We start from the raw sequence: 22021 nt of genomic DNA, 5'->3' as shown, positions 1-22021 counted from the left end.
TCACAATTTTAAGCTGTGATTTGAAAAACGCAGTCTTTGTAACACATCCCAGAAGACTTCTTTCACCTGCTGGTTTCTTAGCGTATAAATGAAGGGATTCAGAAGAGGAGCAATTGAAGTGTATAGCAAAGCTACACCTTTGGACACGGTTACTCTCTCCCTTGCAGATGGCTTAATATACATAAAGATGCAACTGCCATACGTTATGGAGACAACAATCATGTGAGAAGTGCAGGTGGAAAAGGCTTTGGTTCTTTGTTGTGCGGAAGGGAAATTCATAATAGTCTTAATGATGAAAGTGTAAGAGAGACTCACTAGGACCAGTGTGACTACAAGTGTCACTACAGCCAAGACAAAGGACATCATTTCTAGGACATGAGTGTCTGTGCAGGAGATCTGTAGGATAGGAGACGTTTCACACATAAAATGATCAATTATTCTGGAATCACAGAAATCCAGCTTCAGACCCATGGCCAATGGGGGGAAAATGATTAAGAACCCAGTCACCCAGGAACTGATGACAAGTTGGTGGCAAACTCGGCTGTTCATGATGATCGGGTAATGCAATGGTCTGCAGATGGCAACATAGCGGTCATAGGACATGGCAGCCAGGAGATAAAATTCTGTGACACCCAACAAAAGAATAAAAAACAACTGAGCTGCACAATTATTATAAGAAATAGTTTTGTCTCCAGTCACAATGGTTGTCAAGAATCTGGGAATACACACTGTCGTGAATATGATTTCCAAAAAGGAGAAATTACGGAGAAAGAAGTACATTGGAGTCTTGAGGCGAGGGTCCAGCAGGGTGAGGAGCACAATGATTAAGTTCCCCATCAGACTCATCATATAATTGAGAAAGAGAAACAGAAAAACCACAATTTGCAATTGTGGGTCATCTGTCAATCCTAAAAGAATGAAGTCAAGTTCCACTGATTGATTCTTCATCCTCTTTTGTAAGCCTTAGAGAACCAAAAACAAATAAAATATTTTATGTGCATTAGAATTTATATACCTACACTAACGCAGAATAGGAGATACATCATTTGCAAATGTTTTCTAACCTGAAATTTCAGGTTGCACATAATTATATGCCATAGGTTAATTACAAAATTGTCCTAGACTTTTTGTGTTCAACATTCTTCACATAAAACACTTCCACCCTTGAAATGGAATAGTATTTTTCTCTCATTAATTTGCATAAGTGCAAATTAACACATTCACTTCCAAATATCCTCTGTTATCAAGCAAGCCATAAGGTTCTGGTCCCGCTGCTTGAGCCTGGATTACAAGCCGTGCCCCTGGCTCTAGCTTATTTGTGGACTTTTTAAAACATATTTTTTGAAATTATAGTATAATTACAATATTTTCCCTTTCCCTTTACTCTCTCTAAACCTTCCCATGTATCCGACCCCCTTGCTCTCTTTCAAATTTGTAGACTTTTTCTTAAATACATGTTTAATTCTAAATATGTAAGTACAATCTGCTCAGTCTGTATAATGTTACTTGTGTATCTGATTTCAGGGTGGACAGTTTGGTGTTGAGTAAGCAGTTGGTGCTCTCTGCCTTTTAAATGAGTTCCCTAAATTTCCTTCTTTGCTATTTTTATTCCTTTTTCATTTGTCTTATTAATATTGTTTTCCTTTGCCTATACTACTTTTATGAACCAATTTTGGGGGAGAAACAATGCTTTACCAAACAATGGATTTTCCAAAAATCAGTATTAGTGAATTATTTTAAATTTGGCTTCTGAAGATACTCAGGCTTTAGTTTTCATCAAGCAAATGTTTACTTTTCATTTTCCTATTATCCTTAGCATTCATATGTGAAAAGATTGCTAGATATTAGTCATTTCTGAATGGTGTAGACTTAGAATTATGATATCACCAAATAAGAACTGATTATTACAGAATCTTTACACCACTTTCTAAAACAGTCAAAGAAAAACAAATATAGAAGTAGGTATAAAAATAAAATACATTAATCTGTTAACACATAACCTCAAAATATTTACCCTTTAAGACATTTCATAAAATATAAGAATTCAATACTCCAAATACAGTTCCCTTAATTGGACTTGCTGTGCATTAGCCTTAGTTTTATATAACAAAGTTAATTTAAAATCAGCATGGACTCACCTTTTCATGTCTATCAATCATCCTGCTTTGTCAATTAAAGACAATTTCAATTGTTTAGGTGATTGTTATTTTACTATCCAGTAGAAATATTCACTCTATTTTTGTCAGAAGAGGCACAATACATGGTATACTTCCATAAAGAATTTTCACATTCCTTCAATTTCACATTTACTGTGGAAACTTGAGATTACGATGGTAATATTCACATGTGCCATCTGACAGGCTGAATTTTGTGAAATCTCATTCTTAGTGTTGAGATATCTATCATCCCAATCCTCCAATTAGATGTCATTCTTCAAGATGAAGTAAAAATCGGGAGTCATAAGAAGAATCTGAAATCATTTCTGAAATATACACAACTCTTACAACAAAGAGATGCCTCATAGCCAATTGTGCACTTATAATGCTCTGGTTCTACCATTTCCCACTTCTTACCAACTCAAGGGAATCTACTAAAATTACAAATCTTCTCTGGGGATTACTGTTACAAAATACTCATTATTAATAATAAAAGATACCACAGTAGTCTAGTCTTTGTTACAAAATACTCATTATTAATAATAAAAGATACCACAGTAGTCTAGTCTTAGTCAAGGATTTAGAAAAAGCATCCCATAGGAGTCGTAAATAACTTAGAAAAATCAAGAAAATGTATCAGGAGCAGCAACAGTTCATTGTAGTTGCTATGTATTTTCAAAATTAGCCCCTGTTGGATTCTATGATTTCAAACACATTCTATACTTCTACAGACTGTCTTTTAATCCTGTTGGTGTTTTCTTTATTTATTCATTTTTTACTTTGGTGTAATCTTACTTATCTATTTTGGTTTTTGTTCTTGTATTTTGGTATCATGTCATTCAAATCATCATTAAAAACAGTGTCATTGGGGCTAGAAAGATGGCTCTTGGTTAAGAATACTGGTTGTTCTTCTGAAGGACTTGGATTTTAATCCTAGCACCCATATGACCTCAGAACAGTATGTAACTCCAGTCCAGGTGGGCCAGCACCTTCTTGTCTCCATGGACACCACACACATAATATACAGACACACATGCAGACAAAGAAACCCTGCACAGAAATAAGAATCAAAGAAAAAATTTAAATAAAGAAGATCAATGTAAAGTTGACCTCCATGTTTTCGTATAAGACTTTTAAAATGCTAGGTATTATATTTATATAATCCACTTAGAGTTGATTTTTGTTTGTGGTGTAAACCAAGTACATATTAATGTACTTTTTGTGGATATTCACCTTTTCCAACACCATTTATTTGAAAAATCCATTTTTTTTTTTTGTTTTTTTTTCAAGACAGGGTTTCTCTGTGTAGCTTTGCACCTTTCCTGGATCTTGCTCGGTAGCCCATGCTGGCCTTGAACTCACAAAGATCCACCTGCCTCTTACTCCCGAGTACTGGGATTAAAGGTGTGCGCCACCACTGCCCTGCGAAAAATCTATCTTTTACACATTTTATATTTTTGGCATGCTTGTTGAATATTTGTTGACAATATTTGTGCAATTCTAGGCTCCATGCTCCATTATGTTGGTTTACATACCTAATTTTATCCCAGTACAGCAGAATAAATTTACTGCTACTTTTTACAACTTGGTGTTAAAAGAACTCTTTCTCTATTTAGAGGTAACAAATATATAACCCCTCCTTATGGAGCACCAATGACAAACCAGGGTCTGACTTAGGGAACTGAGTTTACTGGGGCTACTTATAGAGGGAGGACCTATCACTACGGTTCTGTTAAATGGACACAGTATTAAATTTACTGCTAGTGACATCATAATAACCATAGATTAGTGAACTGATAAATTCTCAGATAGTGATAGACACAAAGACCTATAACTGGTCAAGGTGCAGATAATAGTAGACTGCTGAATATTTATCATTGAACAGAAAAATGTGTATCGCATACCATCCTTCTAAGGCTCAGAGATCATTGTGGAAGACAGAGAAGAAAGAGTGTAAGAGTCAGAAGCATTGGATGACTACAGGGAAACTATTTCTGTACACCACATGACACATACACATGTGAGTTCACAGCAGGTGAGATAGTATGCTAGAGACCTGTGCAGGCTCAGGACAGACAAAAACTCCAGCATGGAGAGGTAAGGTAGGCATGAAGTCCAACCCCTAGCTAAGGAGCTATTTGTAATTGTTATCTCTTGTGAGCATTACTTTTCTTTAAGGGTATGACTCCTGGTATACTCGTCACTCTAGAGTGAACGCCATACAACCAAGTACAGTATTTGATCTATTCAAAAATGAAAAGGGAGGACACAAAATCGTGTGTGTGTGTGTGTGTGTGTGTGTGTGTGTGTGTGTGTGTGTGTGTGTGTGTAGGGAATGGATCATAGATGAGTCAGGAAAGGGGGTGAATATAATCAAAATACATTGCATGAAATCCCCAAAGAACTAATAAGAATGAGAAAAATTCAACTAAGAAAATCAATTATATTACTCTATAGCTGCCAGGTGTTTGCATAGCACCTAAGATTGTTTGATGACACGGTACCTGCACATTTGTAACACAGTGGTTGAGAAGTGCAGAAGAGGAAGAAGAGAGAAAGTACAAGCTTGACTTAGGGGTGCTGTTTCTGGGGAAACCTCTCATCACTTTCCAAATAGTGAATCACCCCACACCAGCAATGCGGGAGCTGCATGCCAACTGCGATGTCAGTGGCTGAATATTGCAAGAAGCTTGAATGTGCTTCTCGGTCTTGGGTTGTTCTCCTTGCAGCTATGCTTAATTCTTTTATCTGTCTTTTCTTCTTTCCATTCTTCCTCTGTCTGATGCAAGAACTTCCTCCATCTGGTGCTAGAAGAACTATAAAGGATATAAAGCAGCATAGGCCAATTTCAAATCAGGATATGACAATGGAGAAAAAGGATCTGGCTTTGACTCCTGTGTCCATCTAAAATCTCTATTACTGAAAGCAGTTGCAAAATTGATTTCCCCAAGACAGTTTTAAAGGTGAAAATTATATAAACACAGTATTTGTATATGAAAAATAAAAAACTATTTTATATTTTTATTTTATTGAAAATAGTTTTTTCATACAATATGTTCTGATTATGATTTCCATTCCCCCCAACTCCTCCTAAATCCTACCCATCTCCCTTCTCATCTGAATCTGCAGCCAATACTAAGTGATCAGCCTTGAAAAATACATATAAGTAATAATATATATCCCTAAAGACATTGAAAAAATAGTTTTCCAATTAAAACAAGCTTTATTCTAAAGGTGCACCCAGAACTGGCCTGCATGCTGTATCACCTTGTCAGGATTTTAGAGATCAGTCCCTTCTGGCCTTTTGAGATCCTTTTCATTGGAGAGAGGTAAAAGATTAACAGCTATAACCATGTTTACAAGAGTGAGAGAATTAGCTGTTAGAGATTGTTAGAAAAATACAATGAAATGGGAAGACAAAGATATACATCATGTAAATAGGATCAAGATATGAAAGAAATAAATTGAAGAAGATAACTTGAAAAAGATGGAAGGACTTCCCATGATTATAGATGAACAGAACTGATGTTATAGAAATAGCTATATTGCCAAAAGCAATCTACACTCAAAATCCAAATGGCATTCTTCATAGAACTAGAAAAAAGCCCCAAACTCCATTTTGAAACATAAAAGACTCCAAGTTAGAATAGATGATGGACTCTGAGGGCTCCATCCTTCATCAGTTCTATACAACATATTTCAAACATATGTATATGCAATTGCGTTTAGGATTTTACTAAATGTAGTGCATACATCCAGTATTCTAGTAATGGATATTTACATGGTGTCCCATTTTCTGTTGGAAGAAGTCTACACTTATAGTTTTGCAATGTGGATATAATTACACAAAACATTCTACACACAGAATTTGCAGGCAAGGGCTATACATATTGTAAATGCTGATGACCTTTTACTCATATAAAAATATCTGTTTCTACATCTGCTGTAACATTCTGGTTAAAATGGACTATTTTTCAGACCTGGATTGGTTTTAAAAAGAATGATTCACCAGATGTGGGTAGTCTACAATTCCTCTGCTGTAACTGAAATTGAGAAGGTTAAATTAAGAAACCCATGTCTAGTTTTCCTTAGGTTGTTAATGATTTAAAAGAACAGTAAGCTAATACAGAAATGGAAGGACCATGGAACACATGACATGTAAGCTGGAGGAAGACTCTCTTGGGAAAAGGTAGGTCAGAATGGGACTGTAGGATAATGGGGTAATGGAACGAGAATGGGCAAGGAATGAAGGAGGACCAAGAATAACAACATACATTGGAAACTTCTGCGATGAAGCACTATTTGTTTGATAGCATACAAAATTAATTTTAAAAGTTAACTATTAATGCACAGAAATGTATCTTATGGATAAATAGGACAAAAGCAATTGATGAACAAAGAAAATAATAAAATATACTCAATATCTATTTTGGAAAATATAAAAATTTTAAAACATATATACACTAAACTCTTACTTGGTCCTATCTACCCTACCAATATTATATACTACATATATTTATAAACTTGGTCCTCTATCTCCTACCAACATTATATACTACATATATTTATAAACTTGGTCCTCTATCTCCTACCAACATTATATACTACATATATTTATATACTTGGTCCTCTATCTCCCCTACCAAAATTATATATATATATATTAGAGAGAAAGAGAGAGTTAGTTTCTGAGTAAATATACAAAGTGTCACATAGGCTATATTATAGAGCATTAAACTGGGTAATTTAAACTATAAAGAAAATAGGAGTCAGGTGGAAAATATAATGACCACTCTGTATGTATGTCCCTTTATACTACTGTGCACTATTGAATATACACTTGCATCTCATATTTATGTGTTAGTTTGAATTTTATCTTTTTAATAAAAATAAAGTTTTATTTTTTAAATTTGAACACCAGTAATTGGTTTTGTTATGGTATTTGCACACATAATTTGCATTTTTATCTTCCTCCCTGCTTCTTTCCCAACCAACCCCCAACCTGTACCCTTTTTTCTCTGCTAGGCCTCTTTCCTTTTATGTCACATATATTCTATTTCCATTTTCTGTGTCTTTAAAACCCCCTTCTCACCTCTTGTGGTACCCTTACTAGTTACATGGCCTAGACACACAACAACAGCCATATATGAATGAATGAGTGCGTTATATGTATTCACATATATAAAAATTAAAATAGTATATGCCTGAGAGCATTCAATGTTTGTTTTTTTCCCATGAGCCTGAGTTATTTTACTCAATATAATAATTTTCAGATCAATTTTTTCTACAAACTTCACTATTTAATATTTATTTATGGTTAAATAAAATTCCATTGTGTGAGTGTACCATACATTTATCTGTTGCTGAACAACTAAGTTGGTTCCATTTCCTTGGTATTATGAATTGAGAAAAAAAATAACAAGAACATTCAAGTATCTTTGTGGTAGGATTTAGAATTATTTAGATACATGCCAAGGAATTATATGGTTGGGTAATGTACTAGTTTTATGAGAAAACTCCATATTGATTTCCATAATGGATACAACGTGTTGTATTCTCACCAGCAGCAAATAAAGTTTGCTTATATGTAAGGATATTAAATGATTTCATTAATTGCTCACCTTCTCTGGTCCCTTGAGATACACAGGTGAATAAAATAAAGATACTACCCTCAACAAATGGCCCATTGTAGATTAGTTCACTCAGATAACCAACCCCAAGATAATTGAGAATAAATTATCTCCCGAGTGAAGAGTCCATGTGTTTATTAGGAAAATGAAGTTTGGCTGAAGGGAAAGCAGGTTGATTGCCTCAGCTTTCATCTCCCTGTATCGCTGTGATTTCCAGACAGGTAGTTCATGACCGCGTTACATCTCCTGAATTAGCTAGCCTCTGCTTGCTTCCTTTCTTCCTCCAAACTAGTCTCTCAGGGATTTGTAGTGACCACAGAAGGTACAATTGTCTAATTCTTAAGTAATATTCATTCTTTACCTTCTGCAGAGAACTTTAAAATGTGCCACCCACTATTCCCTGAATTAAAGAATTGTAATGATTTAAAACAGATTTATAGTCGAGTTCCAGCATATTTCTGTTCATATGGAAGAATTAAGAACATTATATACAGAGGCAATCAGATTTCCATGAGTTCAAAGCCAGTTTGGTCTACACAGTGAGTTCTAGGCCAGCCAGAGCTATATAGTAAGACCCTCCCTACACACACACACACACACACACACACACACACACACACACACACAATGCAGAGAGAGAGAGAGCAATTTTACTTCTAAGTGAGACTATTAAAAATCTTTCAGTTAAGCATGTGATTAATCTATGCTAAAGGGTTTATATAATAATAGAAGCAACTTTTAGCTGAATGCCAAAAAATTATAAAATATATTTTATATTTTAAGAAAATAAAGGAAAATTTGAAATCACCTTTCCAATGGGTGTTAGTTATACAATATAAGAAAAGAATGTTCTGTGTTTTAAATAAATTTGTTTTGTATGTTATTTAAAACTTCATTAACTCAAAAGAATTGGAGAACTCAATCATTCTAGCATTTATTTTTAGATGCACGTTTAATATATAGTTCAACCATTTCTCAAACGTTAATAACAAGGTGGCTTTTGACATGCATGTTTAATGATAACTAGTGACAGCTATATGCATTTTATAAACGAAGACAATATTGACTATCAAAATACTATGTGGAAAAGGGGAAATGCCCATTACCATTTTTAATAATCTCCTCTTGCCCAGAGTCCAGTTCCTGCTATACAAAGACAGCAATATGACATAATAATTGAGAACTTACGCCACAAACAGTATATTGTTTGTTGTGTGTTAGTATTGAACAGATAGAAATGATGTATCTTACATCTTATAATTTCAATAAAGCAAAGCTAATAATTTTTTATTTATTCTGAACAGTCAGTCTTCAAGAAGAGAAGCAATATTTTTGCAAAAAAGAAAAAACTTCCTCATGAACTTCCTTTTGTTCTCAAAAAAGTAAGGATAAAGATACAAAGTAAATATTAAAAAGTTCATCATTAATTAAACTATTACTTATGATAATCACACAAATGCATAATTTATTATAGTATTATATTTCTCTTTTCTAGCTCTGTGATTAATTTTTCCTCTTCTTATAACCAACATAACAATAGTCCTATGACTGTGGGTGCAAGCACAGGTATTTGTGATTATATATAAAACAATTTTGTAAGAGTTAAAATTTTTACAATACTATTCATTATAATTGTAAATTTGTTCATTGAATTCTATTAATTAAATTCTGTAAGTTTCAAGTGGCGTCAAAATTGACTCTAAATATTAGATATTTCAATTCTAAAAGCATACAATCTTAAAAACGGAAAGCAATATATGTGCTTCCCAAGCAGATATTTCAGAACAGCATTCAAATTACAGGTGAAGTCAATAATTACTATGGAGGTAATCTGTCTCTTAAAGCTGTATTACACATACAGAAATTTTGAGTATAAGCACAGTTTTCATACAAAAATATTAATAAGGAAATTTTAAACATGAATCCATAAGTATATTTCCCTATTCAATATAGTATATGTGTACAGTCTCTATTTTGATGGTAATTAACAAGTATTAGCTTTGACCTGCATGCTATGATGATAAATTAATGACATTTATACATGTATTTTTAAAGGAAGACAATAATGATTATCTAAATGTTAAATGAAAGACAGAAAATGCCCGTGTTGTAATTTTTACAGAAAAAGAGAGTCAATGCATCATTTTGTTGGAGATGATAATGTCAATATACAAACATTTCAATTCCACCTCATTAAATAAACTCTTTGATGTCTTTTTCATCAATGCATTTTATTAAAAGAGAAAATCAGTATGAAAAACTATACAGTAATTACGGAGTTTGTGCTCTTGGGAATATCAGACAACAGAGAGCTTCAGGTAATAATTTTCATCTTTTTATTAATAACCTACATATTAAGTATCACTGGAAACTTCATCATCATCATCCTCACCTTGCTAGACTCTCATTTAAAGACTCCTATGTACTTCTTCCTCCGGAATTTCTCCTTCTTAGAAATTACATTCACCAGTGTTTCCATCCCCAGATTTTTGGCATCAATAATTACTCAAGTCAAGACCATTTCCTATAACAACTGTTTGGCTCAGTTATTTTTCTTCATCTTCATTGGTGTGACAGAATTTTTTCTTCTAACTGCTATGTCTTATGATCGCTATGTCGCCATCTGCAAACCACTGCATTACACCATCATGATGAACCAGAAAGTTTGCACCCTTCTTGTCCTTGCCTCATGGCTAGCAGGATTTCTGACCATTTTCCCACCACTCATGCTGGTCCTCAAGTTAGATTTCTGTGCTTCTAATGTCATCGATCATTTCTGTTGTGACTATTTTCCCCTCTTACAACTGTCTTGCTCAGATACTAGGCTCCTAGAAGTGATTGGTTTCTACTTTGCTCTGTTTACTTTGCTGTTCACATTGGCACTGGTGATTTTATCTTACATGTATATTATCAGAACTATTTTAAGATTTCCATCTGCCAGTCAGAGGAAAAAGGCTTTCTCCACCTGTTCCTCTCACATGATTGTCATCTCCATGTCTTACGGAAGCTGCATATTTATCTATGTGAAACCTTCTGCAAAAGAAAGGGCATCACTGACCAAAACAGTAGCTGTTCTCAGCACTTCGATTGCTCCCATGTTGAACCCTTTTATTTATTCCTTGAGGAACCAGCAAGTAAAACAAGCCTTCAAAGACTTAGTTCATAAAGTAGCTTTTGACAGAAACAAATGAAAACAATGTGCTAATGTGAAGTGTTGCTGTTGCAAATATTTTATAAAAATTAAGAAAATTTTAAATCCTCTGTTATCAGTGCTGATCTCACAATGTCTGTCTCAATGATGCGTTCTCTCTCACTCTCTTGCTCTTGTGCTTGCTCTCTGTAGCCCAGGCTTGCCTGAGTCTCTCATCATTTCTTGTAATCTATTCTCTTTTTTTTATTATATTTGTGTTTTAATTTCACACATCAGCCATGGGTTCCCCTGTCCTCCCCACTCCCGCCCCCACCCTCACCTTCCCCCTAGCCCCTCCCCTCCATTCCCATCTCCTCCAGGGCCAAGACTCCCCTGGGGATTCAATTCAACCTGGTGGATTTAGTTCAGGCAGGTCCAGTCCCCTCCTTCCAGGCTGAGCAAAGTGTCCCTGTGTAAGCCTAAGGTTCCAAACAGCCAGGTCATGCACTAAGGATAGGTCTGGGTCCCACTGCCTGGGTGCCTCCCAAGTAGCTGGGATCACAGGCTTGACCATACCTTTAAATCTGGTTAAATTTCTGTGCCAAATGGTTGACCCTGAAAATATACATACAAGTAACATCATATGGACTATGGACTTAATAGGTTATATTTATGAATACACACAGACACACACACATACACACACACACACACACACACACACACACACACACACACTCACACATGCACATGTATGAGCATGCATACTCTAACAATGAAAAAAGGGGCCATGAATTTAAAGGAGAGTGGAGAGGGTATATGGGAGGCTTTGGAGGGAGGAAAGGAAAGAGAGAAATGTTGTGATTATATTATAATCTTACAATTTTTTTAAAATTAAAAAATTTAAAGTATGAATAAAATTCTGGATAAAAACTAGTATCTATAAAATATAAATTTCCTTGCTCGTTATTCTTAATAAAAATATTTCATATTTTGTTTTTTAGAGGTATCACTGTTTTAATAAGCATATGCTTAAATTTTCTCTTCCATATTACTAATGAAACAGTAGCTACATAAAATATATCAAATAATCTACAACAAACATTATTTTTCAAGCTATGTAACTTATCTGGCTAATTCTTCACTTATTGAATATACAAATATTTTCTACTTATAATTTCAAGTTCACAATATTTTTATTTCCTAGATTTGCTGAAATCATGTGTTAGATCTAGTTTTATTTATCTCCCGTTTTATATGTGTGTTTATGTGATGTTGTTGTTATTGTCCAGTGTGTCCAGGTACACACATGGAGTCCTGAGCCTTAGTGGGAATGGTATAAATCTCTTTTAGGGGCTCAGCACTCATTCATCACTTATTCTCAGAACTTTATGGAGCCATGATTATTTACATTTACCATGATACACTGGAAAGAGAATATTTTTCTGATTAAGGCTGCTAGAAGCATTTTCTATGAGTGTTAAGGCAAATAGGTAAAAACCAACTTAACGCTGTGTCAATTTAGCTAAGCAACAACATTCAGTCCCCCCACAAGAGTCCAGTATTTTCTTGCCATAGGATTTTGACAAGGTTTACATTGTGAAAACAGTTGGTTATCCCTAGTAGTAGTGAAGTAGTCATATCTTGCCTGAAAAATTGGTCGTATAGATCATTAGATTCACATCTGGGAAAGACTGTTAATATCCTTTCTCTCCTTGTGGCCTACAAAGCATCATGCAGGACCCTGAAAGCTAACTGATATGGTATCATCTAATTCTAGTGTACAACCAAAAGGAATGGCAAGAGTATGTTATATGGGGGTCTCTGGGGGAAATCGTTACCAAAAAGCTTGTAAGTATCACTGGTATTATGGCACTGGCATTTTCTTTTCTTTTAATTTTTACATAATTTTTATTTATTATTCAGGAATTTCACATCACTTCCCAATCCTCCCAAGTCTTTCCCCAACCCTTATGATGTGACCTCACCCCACAAAAAAAGAAAAAGAAAAAGAATATTTTAAAAAGTGAAAGAAAACCCAAATTTAACTTATGTTGCACATAAACTCACATGGTCAAACTCCCAGTGGCCAGCCCCTTACAGAAAACCGAGTCCTTCCCCACTCAAAACCCCAACAGACTTGATCAGTTGTATACAGCTACACTTCAGCATCCTTATCACAATTTTTAAGATTTCTCTTTGATGGCTTTCTGTCTAGGCTGTTATGGAGAAAGTTGGGGGAGGGATATGGGTTGTCACAGAAGCCTTCTGTGCCCCTCTTCCTCAACTGTGAGTCTGTAGTCAACAATACAATGCCAAAAGTAGCTTCCTTGCCTTTTGCAGTCAGCAGGAGTACAGATCATGGTTTCTGGTGACAGCATGGACCACAGATATCCACACGGTCTCTGGCATCAGCATGTACAACAGACCTCAGTATGGTCATAGTGGCAGTACAGACCATGGACTTAACATAACCCTCTGCCACAGTAAGGGACACAGACACCATCATGGCCCACAGCGGCAGCATAGACCACAGACATCCACACGGCCTTTGGTGGTAGCACAGGTCAGAGATATTAACATAGGCCGCAGCTGCAGCAGGGCTACAGATCCAGACATGACCCTCAGTGCCAGCAGGGTGCATAGATATCAACATGGCTTCAGATAGCATGACAGACTATGGACAGCATGACCTTCAGTGGTAACACGAGCCACTGACATGAACACAGCCTCTGACTGCTGTAGCACCCCAGACATCCACATGAACATTGCCCTTCAACACTGCTTGAAACAGTGGACCATGGATGCCAAAGAGGCCTCCAGGGGCCACATAGACCATAGAGGTCTTTGGAGGAGGTCCAATCCAGAAAATGAACAATTCTTTGTCTTGGACATACTGTCATCGTTCAGAACCAGAATGATCAGCATGTTTGGGGCTGAGTCTGCACAAGCCCCAGACTGTTGCACACCACCCAATAAGCCCAATTCAGCAAGGACATGCTCCCCCATTCACTGGAGCCTTCTCTCACACCTGTCGCTACCATTGTGTCTCTAGTTCTGCCTCTCTCCACTGTGTACTCACTGCTCCGTTCCTCCATCATTCTCGCCTCTCGACTGAATATTCATTTCAGTATGTTTTATATATATATTGCCCAAATGGCTTTACATGCAAATATTCATTACAATGAGTGGTTGGTCTGGTTCAAGGCCTCTGGTTTCTTTTCTTTTCTTTTTTTTAATTTTTAAAAAAAAAGTTTTTTTCATTTTACATGCCAATCCCAGTTTCCCCTCCCTCCCCTTCTCCTGTCCTCCACCTTCTCCCATCCCACCCCCCATCCACTCCTCAGAGAGGGTAAGGCCACTCAACAAAGTCTGGCAAACTATATTGAGGCAGGACTAAGCCCCTCCCCACTGTGTCAAGGCTGACAAGGTATCCCACCCTAAGGAAAGTGTTCCAAAAAGCCATTTCATGCACCCAGGATAAGTCCTGGTCCCGTTACCAGGGGCTCCCCAAACAGATATAGCCACATAACTGTCATCCACACTCAGAGGATCTAGTTCAGTCCCATGCATGTTCCCCAGCTGACAGGCCAGAGTCCATGAGCTCCTACCAGCTTAGGTCAGCTGTCTCCATGATTTTCCCTGTCATGATCTTGACCTCACTTGCTCCTGTGATCCCTCCTCCCTCTCTTCAACTGTAGTCTAGGAGCTCAGCCCAGTGTTTGGTTGTGGATCACTGCATCTGCTTCCATCAGTTACTGAATGTAGGTTCTATGATGACAATTAGGGTAGTTTAGTGCATGGGTGTAGTGGCTCCATGCTGGGTGCCTATTGGCTGGCCTAGGAGAGGCCCTATTGGGAGCTCTGGTTTCTGAAGCACTATAAACACTGCACCAGTGACAAGACTTGTCTCAGATATGCTGCTGTTGCCCAGAGTCAGGGTGATGTGGCTAGGTAGGGTGTCTGGGGGCAGGTTCTGTGCAAGCTCCTGGATGCCACTCACACACACCCCAGCCCTTGATGTCTGCACCCTGAGCCTTGCCTGGCTCAACCTTTGTGCTTGTAGCCTGTGGGCAGTACTGCCGCCTCTCACTCTTCCCTCCCAGCATGGCAAGCAGCATGGGTGTAGTGGCTCCATGCTGGGTGCCTGCTGGCTGGCCTAGGACAGGCCCTATTGGGAGCTCCAGGCTGCTTGCACACTCCCTGACCTCAGTACTGGCTGCCCCATGGCTCACCCTGGCACGAGTGTTTTCATATAGCTTCTGGGGTCAGGTTTTTTTTCCCAGCCATATGGAGTATCTCCCTTCAATTTTTGTTTTATATAAGTTGTACTTTTTAATTGGTTATAAGGTAGCAGATTTCCATATGTCTTTTTTGTACTCTCTTCATTTTGATTAACTCCACCAATGTCTCTCCCCTCTCCCATTGCTTCATTCCCTGTTCTGTTAAACCTTTTCGATTCCCATTATCCTCGATGATAAATATTTAGGTACCCACTATTACTATTATTTAGCCTGGAAATCTGCTTAAAATATACTAAATATTTTAAAAACCAATTAAAATTATGGAGTATGCTACACTGTTGAAGTGCATGTGCCAAGATGGCTTAGTGGTTAAGAGCACTGCTGCTCTTGCAGAGGACCTGAGTTCAATTCCCAACACACACATGGTGGCTCACAACCATCTGTAACTCCAGTTCCAAGGGTGCCATCATCTTCTTCTGACTTCCATGGCATGTGGTACACATGTATTTAGGAATATATAAATGTATATCCCCTTACATATATGTTTGTAACAATAATTAATGAAGAAAAAGGCCACAAATTTGGAAGAGAGCAAGCAGGGATATATGGTTGGGTATGGAGGGAGGAAAGGGAAGGGGAGGGGGGAATGATACAATTACATTATAATCTCAAAAATAAAAATAAATAATTTTAAAAAATAAAAAACAAGCAAGACAATCAAAAACCTCTATTTATGTTCTATTTTAATGTTTTGGATAGCATTTGCTAAATTCTTACACAGTAATATTGGACCTTAAAAAATAATCTAACATTGGCAAAATACTATATTTATAGCCTCCTCAAGGAAAATGGTCCTAATATTATGTTTGACACATGAATTATAACACTAATTCATTATTATTGAATAAATGAGTAGAGACAAAAAGGCACAAAGTATAAGATGTTTTAATGTAGTCAAAATTCTTAAAGGTAGGCTGAATTCAAACTACATGAAAATCAGCATGACTTCCTTCTTTATTAGTGACCTTACTCTCACTGGACACTGTACCCCAATCTTCTTTTTCCAATTTTGATACTAATGCTATTATGCTTGACAGTCCCTTGTGCTTTGTGTACATTCCTCTGCTGGCTATTTTGATTCACTGAATTGGTCCCTTGAGCCAATTGCAGAGTGAATGGGTAAAACTTTAGTACTCCATGTGGCATAAAGTATGTTAGCAAGCCATGGTTATTTTGTTTAAAACATCTCCTGAAACTGTTTCAATTTCTACCTTCACTCCTTCTCATCTCTCAGTAACCAAAAGAACAAACCCACTTTGGATAAAATGAGAAAACATAGAAGAAACCCTTTACATTGAAACCCTAAATAGTTACCTGGGGTGGGGACTATTTAATGAAATAGAATGGACGATACTTCCACCATGCCAGCAGTTCTGAGAAGCTGTATGAAAGTCACAGGTAAGTTGGACATAAAAAGGGCAGTGCAAGCCTCTCAAAATCAAACATCATTTCAGAGCTCAACTTTATCAAACTTAAGATTTACTGTAATTATATTTTGAAATGTGGCATGATTACTTATGTCAATTTATGTATTTTCTGTTGATTAAAAGCAAAAATTTATTATGTCCACAATTCTCATTCCACATTTTATAGACAAGTGTTATTTTGAAGAAATATCCTTTAATTTTAGGGAATCTATTGATATTTGACATTTGCTAGTTGTATAAATTAATGATAGTTATCAAATCTGAACCCCAATGCTTCATTTGAGAATAAGAATAAAAGTTTCAGAAATATGTGAAAATAATTAAATCAAATATACAAGTTTCTGATCAGTGAAATAATGCCTTTAATGAATCGTTACTACTATGAATATACTGTCAAAATTGAGAAATCATTTCAACTGAAAGGAAAATAATAGCACAGCCATTCCTAGTTGCTACAGAATTTTTGGAACACAATTATTTATAAAAATCTCAATTTTCAAAAACATTCTTGAAATTTCAACTCTATTTTGAACAGAGAAATTTTGTTTTTAAAGAAACTACCTCATTAAAAGTTATAAATGCATTAAGTAGTCCACTTGAGTTAAAAATTATAATAACCTCTTTCAAAACAAAGCCACTCTGGGCGGTGGTGGTGCATGCCTTTGATCCTAGCACTCAGGAGGCAGAGGCAGGCGGATCTCTGTGAGTTTGAGGCCAGCCTAGTCTATAGAGTGAGATCCAGGACAGGCACCAAAACTACACAGAGAAACCCTGTCTCAAAAAAAAAAAAAAAAAAAAAAAAAAAGACCAAGCCACATGCTTCCTATGATGTTAACTGATTTTATAATATCTTAAATCAGAAATCAATAGTGTTTTAAGATAATAATATTATTATTTCATTTTTCTTCTGTGTTTTCTTTGTAGATGACTAGGTAATGAACTAAAAGTGTGAGGTTAGATACTTGTTCCAAATTCTCTATTTGGAACATTTTTTAAATGAAGTATACATAAGGAAATACATAATCTATTGGTATATAACTAAATAAACCTTCATGAAGTATTATTATTACTTCTCTAGCAGTTCTGTGAAATTCAACCTTTCAGTTTGCTTTTTGTTTCTCTACTACCATTATTATTAATGGATCAGAGTTTCTTTTTTCATTTTCAAAAACGTTTCTGGACAGTAGTGCTAGTATCTATCAAGCTATTAAATGTGGCCTGATAAACTCTCTTTCTCTTAGTTTTCTTCTCTATATATGAATATTAATATTGAAATTGATCCTGTACATCATTATTTAAAGTTATTAATGTACTCTGTTCATATTTCCTGGAAAGATTTGCATAAGTAACTATGAAAATAGCAAAAAGAGAATTTAATAAAAATAAGTATAGTCACTCAGTGAGTTCTCCTGAGGAATCTGCTAAATCCAAGTAAACAAAAATTCTCTAAAGAACCCTTATGGTATGACCTAGACCCTGCAGTGATAATACTGATATAAGAATATTTTTATTGTTTACTTACTTAGGTATTTAAATCTTTTGCACATAATATATTTGATCATATTCTTTCCCCTCTACCAACTCATCCTAGATCCTCTCTACCTCCCTATCCATCCAACTTTATTATAGAGAGTACTTTTATATAATTTGAGATTTGAAGATGAGCTAGATATTACCCATGCCTTGAATGAAACAGTTATTCTTTCCTATCCATCATTCACCAACATTATGAACAATTCTTTAAAATTTGAATGCATAAATAATGAAGACAATGTGATCAACAAAATATGTTTGGAGATGTCCTCTGTGTAATTTTTCTAATAAGTTACATTTAATGATGTTTGACTAAAGAAAAAAATGGATAAATGCAGGAAAACTTGAGAAAAAACTGGCCTTTCAAAGTCAGTGTATCATGGAGGTAAATGATCATCCAGGGCATCATGAAATATTATTAACAGTATTCAAACACACATATCAAAACTAAAATGCAACTAGTCAAACTCCCTAATGTGTCTCTCAAAAGAGCATCCTTTAACCTTTCAACTCTAATATATCCTTTAATACAGTTTTCTCCCCATGAATATTATATGAATTGCCCATACTTTACCTAGTTTATTTCAAGGGTCATTGTTGTTGTTTATTTCATTGTAGAGACTTGGGAAGGGCACAATTTGGGTATATTTTCATAATGAAATCCTGAAGATTAATTGTAATCATGATACTGAACAAAAATTATCATTGTTAATTGTTACATTGAATTGTTCAAGGAATTCATCTCAGATTCTTTAAAAGGCAAGTATGAAGTAAATTTGATGAAATGGGTGGAAGGAAATGAGATGTTAATAACTTAACCCTGGGCTGGAGAGATGACTCAGCAGTTAAGAGAGCTGGCTGCTCTTCCAGAGATCCTCAGTTCAATTCCCAGCAGTCACATGGCAACTCACAAGCATCTGTAAGGAGATCTGATGCCCTCTCTGGCATCAGGTTTACCTGCAGACAGAACTCTGTTTACATATATTCATCTTTAAAAAAAATAAAAAGTAACCTAACTCACTTAACATTTTGAACTTAAAGAGATGAATTAAATGTTTGGACATAATCTTTACTCTCAGATCAAACACATCCTTGGAACATTTTAATGGTCTAGAAATCCACGAATTTTTAAAGTTTGTAACAAACCCATTTAGTTGACAAGTGGCTACAACCCATTGAGTTTTCACAAATGTTTTTACATGAAAATGTATCAAAACAGCCCTAGAGCTGGACATTTGATCACCTACTGAAAACAAGCCATGTCGAGGTTTCCTTAAGCCTGTTTTTCTGGTCTTTGAGGACTGGTACAAAAATGTTAATGGAAGGAAGGGATATTTACCAACAGCTACTAAGACATTTCTTTACAATTCTCCCTGCATTCCTTCATAGCTCTAACTCGTAAGAGGAAAATGAATAATTGCATTGCTACCTGTAAAATGTTCAAATCAAAGTACATAGAATAAGAAAAGTAGATACAACATTAAAAGAGGATAAAAGAGGATTTTCACTTCCAAAATAGTACTAATCTAATGATATGCATTTACTTATTTTTAATTCTAAAAGTACATTTATTCATCAACAATGATACATTTTACGATTATGACATACAGTGGGGAAAAAGTGTCTCAGTGTTTTCAAATGTCAGCATGTGACTCTTACAGTTTTAGGAGCAATAAATCAGAAGTTTCAGTATTATGATTATTTTAAACATACTTCGAACACTTTTCACAGTCTGTGATTTGAATAATTATAATTTACGTTTAAAGAATAAAATACTCTATTTAGTAGGACCCAAAAAGAGCTCCAGAATACAGGAAACCAAACAATAAAAATCATTATGCAAAAGTTAAATCTTCCGGTATTGTAACAACTCCAATAAACTCACATGTGGCAGCATAAAGAAGAGAATGATAACAACAATGATTAAAGTCAGTATCAACTGGGTATATCCTTCCTTTCAGCTAAAATTAAACTAAGCACAAGATGTATTAAAATAGCTTTGATAATCAAATCTGTCCTTCTGTAAATGTACCAAGTAATATGATCGTTGATGGGAAGTGACAACATTGTCGTCTAAGTGGAGTAGATTGGTGTCTATGAGTATAAGGTCTTATGCATGTGAACAGCAAGTATCACTTCTAATGCCATGGCAATAAAGGAGTGAGAAAAAGGTAATTTTGTTGACATTACACTGGGCTAAACATAAACACAATCATGCACATGTATTTATAATCTTATAATGTTTCACACATATTAACACTTATAACTTAAAATTGTCCTTTGATATGGACTTGTCTGCAGAAGAAACTGTATATTTACAAGATGAGGTAATTATCAAAGAGGGTTAACTGATTTTTAGGCTAGTAAGTGGTTCAGACTCAATCAATCAATACTAGGTATCCTTAATCTTTCCTGGATGTATATCAGCTGAAGAATCATCCCACTTCTTTGTGATATCATTAGTTGGATACATACTTTGGAACAAGGCCACTAGACTATATACTAAATCCACAGTTCTCATTTGCAGGAACCTCCATTCTGTTATCATACTACTTGTACTAAGCCAACATCACTACTGAAATATTTTAGAGTACTTTTCTCTTCACGTCTTCACCAAAATATTTTTCATAATTTCCATTCTCATTGAGATGAATATTTATTGCATCATAGTTTGATACTTAACTGTCTTTCAAACTGCCTTGAAGTGGAGTTGTTCTCTGTTTCAAGAAAGGTAATTAAAGAATCATTAGTATTGAATGGCTTTAAATGTCCCTTAAAGGTGAAAACAGCATACTACTTCAATATGACAGCTCCTTGTTTTCATTTTTACTAATCCTCAATCTACTTGATTCTTTCTGGTTTTGCCTTTAGATTTGGCAGAAGAAAAAAAAGTAACTGCAGAATGGGAAACCATACAGAAACCACAGAGTTTATTCTTCTGGGGTTAACAGACGACCCTAAGCTCCAGGTTGTGATCTTCATCTTTCTCTTCATCACCTACACACTCAGCATCACAGGGAACTTGACCATCATCACTCTCACCCTGCTGGATTCCCAGCTCCAGACCCCCATGTATTTCTTCCTCAGGAATTTCTCTGTATTAGAAGTGTCCTTCACGACTGTCACTATACCCAAGTTCCTGGGCACCATTATCTCAGGGGATAAAACCATTTCCTTCAACAATTGTATAGCTCAGTTATTTTTTTTCATCCTTTTGGGAGTCACTGAATTTTATCTTCTGGCTGCCATGTCCTATGATCGTTATGTTGCCATCTGCAAGCCCCTGCACTACCTGACCATCATGAGTCAGAAAGTCTGCACAATGCTTGTCTTTGCCTGCTGGCTGGTCTCTTTCCTAATCATCTTCCCTGCACTCATGTTGCTCCTACACCTTGATTACTGTGGGTCCAACATCATTGATCACTATACCTGTGATTATTTCCCCCTGCTGCAACTTTCCTGTTCAGATACAAAATTCCTGGAGAAGATGGGGTTTTCCTGTGCTGTCTTTACCCTAATGTTCACTTTGGCATTAATATTTCTGTCCTACACATATATCATCAGAACAATTGTGAAGATTCCTTCTGCTAGTCAGAGGACAAAGGCCTTTTCCACGTGTTCTTCCCACATGATTGTCATCTCCATCTCTTATGGAAGCTGAATTTTTATGTACATTAAGCCCTCAGCATCAGAAAGAGCATCTTTGACCAAGGGAGTTGCCATACTAAATACTTCAGTAGCTCCCATGCTAAACCCCTTCATTTATAGCCTGAGGAATCAGCAAGTCAAGCAAGCCTTTATGAACATGGCAAGGAAAATGGTATTTTTCACAAGTACATGA

At 35.9% G+C, this 22021-nt stretch overlaps 3 protein-coding genes across 3 annotated transcripts; 2 read left to right on the top strand and 1 right to left on the bottom strand.

Annotated features, from left to right (window-relative positions):
* Positions 1-951, bottom strand: LOC118571089 (olfactory receptor 6C6). Its single transcript, XM_036169991.1, has one exon. It carries the CDS (start codon positions 946-948, stop codon positions 1-3), a length of 948 nt encoding a protein of 315 aa, XP_036025884.1. The 5' UTR covers positions 949-951.
* A 9069-nt stretch (positions 952-10020) lies between these two features.
* LOC118571085 (olfactory receptor 6C3-like) lies at positions 10021-10977 on the top strand. Its single transcript, XM_036169987.1, has one exon. The coding sequence runs from the start codon at positions 10039-10041 to the stop codon at positions 10975-10977; it is 939 nt and encodes a 312-aa protein (XP_036025880.1). The 5' UTR covers positions 10021-10038.
* Positions 10978-21082: 10105 nt separating this feature from the next.
* Positions 21083-22021, top strand: LOC118571117 (olfactory receptor 6C1-like). The gene is given in 1 exon segment (XM_036170030.1): positions 21083-22021. A coding segment is annotated over 1 exon segment (939 nt).

Source organism: Onychomys torridus, chromosome 20 (assembly GCF_903995425.1).
Source record: "Onychomys torridus chromosome 20, mOncTor1.1, whole genome shotgun sequence".
In the NCBI taxonomy this organism is placed as follows: domain Eukaryota; kingdom Metazoa; phylum Chordata; class Mammalia; order Rodentia; family Cricetidae; genus Onychomys; species Onychomys torridus.
This window is presented reverse-complemented; position numbering and strand designations above follow the sequence as displayed.